Source organism: Heliconius melpomene, chromosome 16 (genome assembly GCF_056956725.1).
Source record: "Heliconius melpomene rosina isolate 202511_hmr_F chromosome 16, ASM5695672v1, whole genome shotgun sequence".
NCBI classification, from domain to species: Eukaryota; Metazoa; Arthropoda; class Insecta; order Lepidoptera; family Nymphalidae; genus Heliconius; species Heliconius melpomene.
The window spans coordinates 3773374-3784791 of record NC_140404.1 but is presented as its reverse complement, the minus strand read 5'-3'; the positions used below and the strand labels follow the sequence as shown (position 1 = coordinate 3784791).

The 11418-nt window shown below is 33.5% G+C and overlaps 1 protein-coding gene and 1 pseudogene across 2 annotated transcripts; one reads left to right on the top strand and one right to left on the bottom strand.

Annotated features, from left to right (window-relative positions):
* Positions 1 to 386: 386 nt before the first annotated feature.
* Positions 387 to 5754, bottom strand: LOC146530718 (abl interactor 2-like). Its single transcript, XM_085199687.1, has 9 exons — positions 5610 to 5754; positions 4981 to 5421; positions 3311 to 3493; positions 2896 to 3020; positions 2417 to 2492; positions 2035 to 2102; positions 1786 to 1914; positions 1465 to 1561; positions 387 to 843 (listed from the first exon to the last, which is right to left on the bottom strand). The coding sequence occupies exons 2-9, from the start codon at positions 5411 to 5413 to the stop codon at positions 680 to 682; spliced, it is 1275 nt and encodes a 424-aa protein (XP_085055813.1). The 5' UTR covers positions 5414 to 5421; positions 5610 to 5754; the 3' UTR covers positions 387 to 679.
* A 204-nt stretch (positions 5755 to 5958) lies between these two features.
* On the top strand, positions 5959 to 9351 carry LOC146530717 (striatin-interacting protein 1 pseudogene; annotated as a pseudogene). Its single transcript, XR_014878855.1, has one exon. The product of XR_014878855.1 is annotated as a striatin-interacting protein 1 pseudogene (transcript).
* The last annotated feature ends 2067 nt before the right edge of the window (positions 9352 to 11418 follow it).

The window sequence follows — 11418 nt, the reverse complement described above, 5'->3', positions numbered from 1 at the left end:
TGAAAACAATGAAATAAGAAATATTTGCAATTAATATATGTAATATTATTTTTATTGACTATGATCTTATTATAATACAGTCTTAGTACATCAGGAAAGAAACTTTTTCTTTAATATGTATTTTTTATTACTATTTTAGAAAACATAATATATTTTTCTATTCTTACTATGGGTATGTTTAAAAAAGATCATATCTATGAGCATGCAGCATTCTATTATTTTCGAAATATATTATAAATATATGTATATAAATCTACTTTTTAAGCTATATGACAAAACTACCTAAACATTTACCTTAACTTAAAAAAAAAACTATCAAAAGAAAATTCATTTTGTAAATATTACATTAAATAATAGCATGAAATTAAAGTAATTAGTATAATGACCATCTATGAAGATTTAATATAAAGGATCAATATTATAAAACTAGACGAAACAAATTATAATACGAGTAGTTGTGGGTTCAATACGAACAAAAGCAAATAATTATATAAATTATTTTTAAAACCTTATGGGAGTGTTACATGGGCGATGGCAGGTTTACATAAATACCGTACGTTTCCTGTCTCCAATAATGTTTAAACAAATCACTTAGGCATAGAATACTGTAATCAAAAAATAAAGAAAACAATTTCCTTAATGCTTCTCCAAGACAAAACATATAAAACAAAACCAAGATCTAAACACAAGGTTCCACATAGTTCCCGGGGAATAGTCCCGTGACGCCATCCATGACGCCCTCCCACCAGCCGTCGTCGTTCTTCTTCAGCACATAAATGACGGCGCTCTCTTGGAACGAGAGCTCATCCTCCTTGTCTGCGTAGTAGTCGTATATGGCTACCACTGGGAATTATGTATAGCTTTTATATAAGATAATATGATCGCGGATATAAACGACAACGTAAGTAAAATGTGTTTGAATATACGTATTCGTATATTAGAGATAATATAGGTTACCTATTATTTTGTGACTTTAAGCAAAAATATTGATCGCCTTCTCTCTGTTCTTTTTTTTAAAGAAAAGAATAAGGCCAACAAGCGTTCGGGTCACCTGATGGTAAGTGAAAGACCGGCGATACGCTATAAGGTTTTAGTGGCGGTAGTGGGTAAACTTGTGTCTTCAGGAGGTTAAATTGAACTATGTTCTTTTCACCTCATGAGGACACATTGTCGTAGGGATGCCTCAACAGTATATGTACAATATATGTCGCGTAAAACAGTAGCACATAGTAGGGGACCCTAGTGTTAATTCTCTCCGTTCCTCACGCACCGCTCTTTTTTCGGGTTAATGTATGTGGAATGGCGGAATTCAACGTTCTGCTTTGACTAGCTGAGCGGATATACAAAAACCATTGAAATATAACCATTCCCCGAGTAGGGGTTCAACTGACAATAATAGCGATTACCGCCAGGAGCAACTTTGCGCTACGGGGGTCGAAGTTTTGATAATATGTACCAATTTACCTTTCTCAATGTAATTCTTAGGCACCCATCCTGGCAAATCTTCTTCATCTGGCACAATGGCTGGTACTGCGTTGGTGTATTGAGTGCCCATCTTATTCTAAAATGTTATTAAAATATCATCAAATACTATTCTAACTATTTTTTTAAATATCTGGTGAATAAATAATGTCCTTCAGTCTTTCAATATTCTAATTATCCATAGTAAAATCTCAATCTGCAAGTACAATTTTGATATTTTGTACCACTGTTGAAACTATATAATGTTACTTTCAGACATATAATTAGATAAAGTGTGAGTGTATATTGAATACAAAAGCGTACCTGCATGAGATGCGGCCTCCCGAAGGCGTCCCCGACTAGCTCGTCGTCGAGCGGAGGCGGCGGCAGCGGCGGCGACACTGACCCGCCGCGCGCCGAGCCCGCTCCCGACGCCGACGACGACGAAGCGCGCTGCGATACAACACACAAACTCAAATAATTTAATTCAAAATTATAAGTGCATAAATTCATAAATCTAAGCACTTATAATTAATTATATTAATATACATTTAAAAAAATCTCAATACTCACATGTCCAGGCAAACTCATAGAGTGCTGACTATGCTCACCATCCGATCCGATAAGAGGTGAAGGCGGAGCTACAACACAAACAAAGAAACATAATTTTAGTAAACATATTTAAAAAAAACATAATTTTGATGTTATAAAATGTTAGAAAGACATAGGTATAAGTTAATATCATTTTAATGTACAGTAAGGTCGACGAATCACAGCAGGTGTGCAACCATCTACAGCTTATTTCTGACTGTACTATAAAATAAATATGTGCGATTTTTTTATTAATTAGATATGATATTTTTTTTAACGCACAATCTTCGTGCTATTGATCAGAGACTATTCTAATGATCAACAAAGGTCTCAATGATAAAATAAGAGATTTAATAAAACATACGCGGCATACTCGAGTGTAGATCCTGTTGGGAGTAATTGGATGGTGATTGATGCTGATTGGGGTGCACCATGCCAACCTGTAACGTAACAAAAATAGGTATGTGTATGCCTAAGAAAATATATATTATATATATTTTTATAAGTGCATAAAATAAATATGATGATAAATGTATAGAATTATAATAACATCACTATCCCGCAAATACACTCCATTCCCATTACGACACTTGTTCGCCGCCGAATTTTTGAGGCATTGTACGTGGTAGCTCAACGCCGCACTAGGCAGAGGGAACCTAGTGTTAGAACACTCTGTTTCCCACTTTCTGTCGAATTTTGGAGCTATTGCCTGTTGAGTGGCAGAACTCAACGCCGTGCTTTACCAGAGCAAGGAAATGAATATACAAAATATTTCATTGATTATACATGGAAATAAAGCGTAAAGCTGACAATAAAATATAATAAATATATAAAATAAAATACCTGTGGCTGTGTGACAGGCAGCGTGGAGTACCCGGGTGGGCGGCGCGGGTAGTTGGGCGCGTAGTGTGACGGCACCTGTGGGGGCGCTACCGCGGGCGGGGTTCGGTATTCACGCGAAGATTTTCCTAAAAATAAGTTTTGTTGTTATATAAACATCATTTTTACATCACTGTAAACACAACAACTTTGGATTTGATCCTGTAATACAACAACTTTGGATTTGATTCCACTAGGGATTAGCAAGGGTTTTGCATTGACTTCCACCATTGACCAAGCAATGTCAAGCAGTACTTGGGAAATAGGGTGTCTTAACACTAGGTTCCCTTTGTCTATTCTGTTATATACAAGATACAGCATGAAGACGAAAAGAAAATTTGTTTTCATTCGAATTAACTAAACAAATTAAACAACATACCAAGAGTCCCTCTACCCAGTGTCCCTGTATTAGCAGCAGATGCAGATCTCACTACTGCAGGCGGTGTAGGAGGTTTAGTAGTTGGAGCTGGAAGAGGAGCTGCACCTGCTGAACCTGAGCGACGACCTCGCGGTGTGCCAGTGCTGCCATTCCAACGTGCTCCGTGGCCAATGTCATCAAGGGCTAGAAATGTGGATAGTCATTAAATATGGTATTTATCCTATCCTATATCTTATAAAACAAAGTCGCTTTACGTGTCTGTCTGAACTTTCTAACTCTTCTTCTTCTAAACCACCCAACGGATTTTGATGCGGGTTTCACCATTAGGTCGAGTATTTCTCAGGGAAGGTTTATATATAATTTATTATTTGTACATTCTTATGTAAACTACCATAAATACGATAAATGTGTATAAAGTCCTACCCGTTGAGACACTTTCGCGCATGCGCTGCTTTAATGGTAAGTACTACATGAAAATAATATACTGGAGTATTGTTCCTCTTAATAAGATCTACAAAAAAGTCCGCGAGAGCATATTCGTATTTTTTAAGGATAACGTGTAGTGATCATATTTATGTCTAAAAATTGTAATTTCAATATATTTTTTATTGTGAGGGATATTTTTCCATAATGGTATTAATCCTTATCCTTTAAAATACTTTATTAAATTTCTACGTTAAGCGAAGATAAAATTTGCTTTTTACACAATTTCGAAATTGCGAATAGTTTTAGAGAAAAACGCATTTAATTGTTAACACATCACGCCGTTTACACATCAGCTGTATCAAGTCAAGTTTTACTTATCCCTTACTCTCAGTATATAAATAAGTATATTAGTTACGTTGACCATTTAATGTAGATCAAAACTGTCTTTTACTGTTTTTCATTTTAATAAGTACTTTAGAAGTTGTTACAATATCAAAATATCCTTGCTGCGAAACGCGCCCCGCGACGTTTTGCTTATACAAGCGCGTCATGAGCAGTCATCGGTGGTTCAGTGGTAAAATGCTCGCCTGCCACGCGGGCGGCCCGGTTTCGATTCCCGGCCGATGCATTCTATTTAATTTTCCTCATAGGCAGCCACGTAGCCTACCCAACCGGTGTCGCTGTTTTAACAGCATTAACCACAAGCTCAAAAAAAAAACCCGCGCCTCAGCGAAGAAGATTTAGATTGTGTTATTTATTTGTGTTTATTTTAAAACAATTGGAAAATCCTTATTGGAATTACGAAAATGCGGGTTGCATAGGGTTTAATTAATTTTCACATTATCTTAAGTGCTTTGCAAACATACATTATATGAATAATTCAGTAGTTAAGGTGGGCGAAGCCGCGAGCAGGTCGCTAGTTTTAAATAAAAACTATTACATTTATTTAAAATAAATACCATATTTAATATAATCTATTAAATATAAAAGTTGAATTGTAATGATCATTTCATAAGTTTAATATGCATAAAAAATACTATATAGATATATTAAGGCCATTGGAATGCAATAGGACCATATCTGACTGTAAGCATGATGAATGTAGGTTCAATCTACATCGCAATTTTTTTTATTGAAAATGGAAGACAGTGTATGTCTCAGGGTACATTAGTTATTTAGACAGTATTATAAAAGATCAATTTCTGAACCCCTTTTTTAAGTAGTTAAAAGATAAAACAAGTTACCAGAATAATCAATTCCCTTTCTGACATATTTTATGGGTTTCTCAGGATTAGCAGGAGCAATAATTTTGTATTGTCGATTAGTAACTTTGTTTGCAGTTAAGACTCCAATCTCCCTTCTTGCTACCTTTTCCTTATGAATAGCAACTGTTTGTGCAATGTGATTCATTTGACCTTCCATTTCTGCAAGTTGCATAGTTTGTAATTCTAAAAGTTGAAGGAAGTTATATGCAAGAGTATTTATTTGATAGGCGACGCTGGCCAACGACTGTGTCGTGTAATTTTTAGTACTCTCAAGAGCTAATCTTTTATTTTCAGATTGAAAGTAATTAGCTTCACAATACTCTGCCACTCTTTCAAGATTGGTATGACTATCGGTGAGATGGTTTCGTCCTTCAGGTATGTCGGTTTGTAGCAATGCTGCCAGTTCTGCCATTCTGAAGCCTAAACAGTTATAAAAAGCATTATTTTCAAAATATTATTTATTTAAAATAGGACCAGATATTGATTATTAGTTACAAGTGGTAATTCAGCATAAATCCTTTTGGTGATTGGATAGATAGTTGAATAATTTGTAATGAATATTGCTTGTATAGCTTTTCATATTTTAATTAATAGCAATTTAAAATTACCTTTTTTTACTAATTAACGTAACCGTGTATAACTTTTTAGCACAAAATTCAAAAGAAATACATTAGTATTTAGTTTAATAAAATAACACTCCACCCACGACAACTGTCAAAAATATTCTGAATCTGAACTCTGAGTAGTTCTGTGATTCTGAATCGATTCACCATCACAGAATCATATATTATACTTTTAAAAAGTCCGTAGTTTTTTTATACAATAGTAATTTTCAATTGTATTATAAATAAGTATATAAATATTAACAATATAATATTTTTTGTATTTTATTTAAATTATTAATCCAAACTCCAGTGTTATTCTTACGTTATCTGTGAACATTTCATCCATATTTTTATTTATTATTCTGTTGATTCGGTCAATCGAAGATATTCTGCCAATCTTCGTTATATTTCTATTTTATTGCAATTGTATTGTTAAATGTTAATAATTTTTATAAAAGATGTAAAAAGCCAAGTTTAATAAGTGATAGTTAAAATGGGTACAAACGGTAATGGTCGCCGGGGCGGCGCAAAATTGCCTGATGTACGCCGTCCTATGGAAGAAGGGGAATGTGTGAGTCTAAACGATGAAAGCCCTGAATTAGACTTCGTTTATGATGACTGTGACACCCAAGCAAATGAAATAGCCGAACTTTACAGCTATACAGAGCATCCTGAATTTCAACTCAATGTAAAGGCTTTCGAAGATATAATGGAAGAATTCAATTTTCCTCCTAGTTGGCAGAGGCTTTCAAATAAACAACAACGTACTGTTGTAATGAAGCTGCTGGAACATTTGGATGTCGCTGTAACAGAAATAAGAATGAGGGCCACGCGCTGCATTTTATACCTTGCTCAAGGGTGTTGGGCCGAGATGCAATCTGATGCGGAACAAGCTCATTGGGCTCGTCTTAATATTATGATTTTGTATGATATGGGTACTTTCGCGGCCTTCGTTGAGTTATTAAATTTAGAAATTGTAAGAAGCAATGCTGCTGTAGCATCTAGGAAGCTTGCTGAATCATTAGCAGATTCAACTAATTTGAGAGTCATATTATCGGTATTATATCTCATAACAGAGCATATGAGAACTGAAAAGGAAAACCCAGATTCAGAATACAAGCATTTAGTGAAAATGTTTAAAGAAGAAATAGGAACACCTTTTGGAGAAGAATTGTTGCCAGTTAAACTTCTTGGTATGGTAACACAATTGTGTGCAGGAACAACTCCTCATTTCCCAACTAAAAAAGTACTTTTACTTTTGTGGAAAATATTACTTGTTTACCTGGGTGGTTCTAAAGAGTTAAAAGATAGGAAAGCTAGACTTCGAGAAAAATATGGTTTGCCACCAGTAATGGAAGACACTCTTGAAATAATAAAAGGTATGAGATCCAGTTCTCCCCCGCCTAATGCGACAGATATGTTAGAAAATCAAAACCCTGGACAAAGGAAGTTAAAGGAGAATGAACGAGCTCTCCGTAGACAAACATTTATGAAACAAACTTCCTTGGATGAATCAGATGAGCAAATGTTTGTAGATAAAGAAGAAACTGGAAATGGATCTGAAGATTACTCTATGGAATTTCAATCAATGTCTGCAGATAGCATTCAAAATGCCAATGCAAATCAAAATTGTCCATATTACATGTACATAAAACGATTTGACAGTCCTCCACCACCTCCTCCCTTACCAAGAAGCTTGCCTTGGAAATCAAAAGTAAGACAAAAAGATATTGATATGTTTCTAGATAATGTAAGAATTAAATTTGTTGGATATTCTCTTCCTGGTGATAGACAAACTATAGCAGGCTTACCACAGCCCATACATGAGGGTATTGAAATACTAAAAAAGCATATGTACACAAGTATTGCAGAAATACAAATAGAAAGAGAACTTGAAATAGCGAGAAGCCCATTAACAAAAGGTGAAAAAGATGTAGAGGAAACGGAAGCTGAAATTTTATACAAAGCTATGCAACAAGATCTTTCACAATACACAATTGCTCTCCTTAAAATACTCCTTGCAGCAACACCTACTTCCACAGCAAAAACATATTCTATGAATATAATGGCTGATGTTTTACCAGAAGAAATGCCAATGACTGTACTGCAGTCATTGAAACTTGGAATTGATGTCAATAGACACAAAGAAATCATAGTAAAGGCTGTCACAGCTATCTTGTTATTGCTATTGAAACATTTCAAATTAAATCATGTTTACCAATTTGAATATATGTCAAATCATTTAGTGATAGCTAATTGTATGCCACTGGTGTTGAAATTTTTCAATCAAAACATTCTAGCTCATATAGGAGCTAAAAATTCAATCCCAATATTTGATTTTCCTGCATGTGTTATAGGAGAACAACCTGAACTCACTAAGGAATGCTTAGACATAGGTGATTCAACAGTCCCCTATTCATGGAGGAATGTATTTTCCAGTATCAACTTGCTAAGAATATTAAACAAATTAACAAAATGGAAAAATGCAAGAATCATGATGCTTGTTGTCTTCAAAAGTGCACCGATTCTTAAACGCATATTGAAAGTGCGACATGCATTGATGCAGTTTTATGTGTTAAAACTATTGAAAATGCAAACTAAGTACTTAGGGAGGCAGTGGAGAAAAATAAACATGAAGATAATAAGTGCTATATATTCAAAAGTAAGACACAGACTAAATGACGACTGGGCCTTTGGAAATGAGGTTGATGCACGGCCCTGGGATTTCCAAGATGAGGAGTGCGCTCTAAGAGTCTGTGTAGAGAGATTTAATAGAAGACGATATGGGTCTGGTGATGATCCGGAAAGTGAATTAATGCCAGTTGATACAGATATTAACAGCGTTTTGGATATAAATGTAGAACTTGAAGAAGAGTTCCTGATTAATTACGAAATGTGGCTGGAGCAGGAAGTGTATAATAATGAAATAAATTGGGATGTACTTTTATCTGCATGAGATTTAAAATTCTTGTTGAAATGTAGGCAACATATTTATTGGTTTCTTTACTTAAACTATATAATCAAATTGTAAACGTTTTTATAAATATTATATGTATGTATTTTTGTCTTAGGTATTTAATAGAAATACTATTGACAATTGTAAATATATCTTATAGCTGTTTCTGTAAAAATAAAATCATGGATGTGTAGTGAATTTAGTTGAAAAAATATGAAATTTTATTCAGACATGTTTATGTTTTATTAAGAAGTGAAAAATTTAATCTTAACTGTAATTTTTTAAGATTTCGTAACAAACTTAATGTTCTTTAATTTTAGTGTAGCTCATCGTAAATGAAATATAAACAAAAATGTCATCATGATTTTAGAATTATTGATTGCTAAATTTCGACAAAATTTTGTGATCTTATGAAATCTAAATATAGACATTTTTATATCGTGTACATGATATAATTTGTTAATAGTTTTAAACTCTTATCAATTGACTACATTGCAATGAAATTGCTTACTTCTAAAAAATATATTCAATCTTGTAATGTTTTATTATGCATGTAAACTACCAAAAGTGGAAGATAGGAGTATACAGCATTTAAAAACCTGAAACAAAATAACTGCAATTTATAATTTTTAAACAGTTTTAGTATACTTATTGGTAAATTAATACACAAATTATAATATAGGTATTCATTAAATGTTGCTGATTCTCTACTTTTAATATGAAAAAACGTATTACTTTTTTGTATCATTTCGTACATGATATGTATAAATAAAAATATTGTATATGGTATCAGTAGTTGTTTTATTTAAACAAGCTAATTAAATTAAAATATTTTTCAGTGTTTATTTATTTTAGCTAAATTTTGCAGCAAAAGCTTAGCGAGATCTAGATAATTTATAAACTTAGTATAAATAGAGATAAAGAGAGAATATCAGATCAGCTTCACGCTGTTACCCGCACCCGGCAGAGGAAACCTAGTGTTAAGACACTTCGTTTCTCACTTTCCACCGAATTCTGGAGGCGTTGAGTGGCGGAGTTCGACGCCGCGCTTTGGTTCGCCACTAGAGCCGAAAAATGAAAATGTAAATTTTAATAAATAATTAATTTCCTCGAGTCGGTGTGATTAAATAAAACCTTTGTAGCAGTTTAGTCGAATAAATTTGGTTGTGTGAAATAATACAATCACGGAATATTAAGGAAAGTTTGCCAAAATGCAATAGTCATAGGCGTATCTAAAGATATTGTCGGGGAATTGGACTTTAGGTTTGAAGAGATTGTGTAAAGTCTTTTTAATTTATTATTCAAATTTCTTGAGAGCTCACAAGGAAATTCCCCGGCACAGACACCCCAATCTCTCATTTCTGAGATGAGCGTGCATAAACGCGCAAATGAAAAAAATAAAACCATTGTTTTAGATTCTAACATCTATAGCATTGATGAATGTTCATGAAAATGTAATAATAGATTTTCTAGACGTTGTGGCGCAGGGACATAAGCGTGTAACGCGACGATTGTAGGTTCGATTCCCCCTCGGACGTATCAATTATTATTTACCAAGGTACAAGCGGCTTTGAGTTTCGTCATTCAACATGTAATGTCTCGAAAAAAATCGGAAGGTGGGGAACGTAAAGTCTTAACACTAGGTTCTTCTGGCTAACCTGCTACATGCGGGATGGGTACAACGTGCAGCTGATAGTTACAATTTAATTATGTGTACAGATTACGTGTAATTTAATATTTTGTGTACACATTCAATAAAGAAACACAATACCCAGAACCTGGATAATTTAATACAAAAACGATTTTAATGGCGCCACAACCTGGGTGTGTTCTCACGTCAAACGTCGCTTCTTTGACATCTAAGCATTTGTAATATTAGGCATATAATGGATCCGCTATTCTCCCCGTCGGGGTACTTAAGAGTTGGGGGAGATGAATAGTAATGCTTACAAATATAATTTCCAAATACTTATAGCGCTACTGTGTTTTTTTTATTCAATTAAATCACAGTCTGTGGTGGTTTTCTATCTTACTCTATTTCACAGTAAATATTCTTATAAGTGAACAATAAATATCTAACTACTGTGTTTATTTAGAATCTTGCAAGAATTTTGTCTGTGCTCTTAGGATTCAAATATACGGTATATTTGAATATTTCATATTAATTTCAGCTTTTTACCTCCACTCGATCTCGAGTTAAATGATCTTGACGAATAAACAGACGAACAATAAAGTCCTCCTATAAGGGTTTCGTGAAAAACGAAACATTTGAGGTAGGGAAACCTAACGAAACGTATATTAATTATTATAACTAAGATAATTATAAATAATACTATAATAATAAGTTCAAATCCAATGAATGCACACGTTGAAAGCATTTCTTCTGGTAAATAAACTAGGCGTTGTGTTATCATCTATAAGGTAAATGTACGGGGATTCGGCAGTTTAAGGCTCTTATAACTTTTTTTTTTTTTTTTTTTTTTCTGTTTATTGGTCCACAAAACAAAACACAAAACAAAATACATTGACATAAAGAAAAAAAAAATCATAAACATAGTAATTACACGTGATTGCATTTTTCTAGATGTAGACACAGCATGCATTTTAGTAAACAAAAAAATAGCCTAACTTATGGTAACAGTGAAAGAGAAAAAAAAAATTTTAAATCTTAACAATTTTAAAACGTAAATACAAAGACTAATTTGACAATTTTAATAATAATTACAACTAAAATTATATTAATTATATTAATTTTAAAATCTAAACAATTTCTTTTAACATACGACGTAGAGAGGATATAGACATATAATTAAAAATGTCTAACTTAAAGCATATAGCATTATATGAAGCAGTTAT

Coding starts and splice junctions, on each gene's coding strand:
- LOC146530718 (XM_085199687.1), bottom strand. CDS start 5,413: ATGGCAGAACTGGCAGCATTGCTACAAACCGACATACCTGAAGGACGA. Junction 1,915..2,034: donor CTATGAGTTTGCCTGGACAT/GTGAGTATTGAG, acceptor GTTGTATCGCAG/CGCGCTTCGTCGTCGTCGGC. Junction 844..1,464: donor TAAGAATTACATTGAGAAAG/GTAAATTGGTAC, acceptor CATAATTCCCAG/TGGTAGCCATATACGACTAC.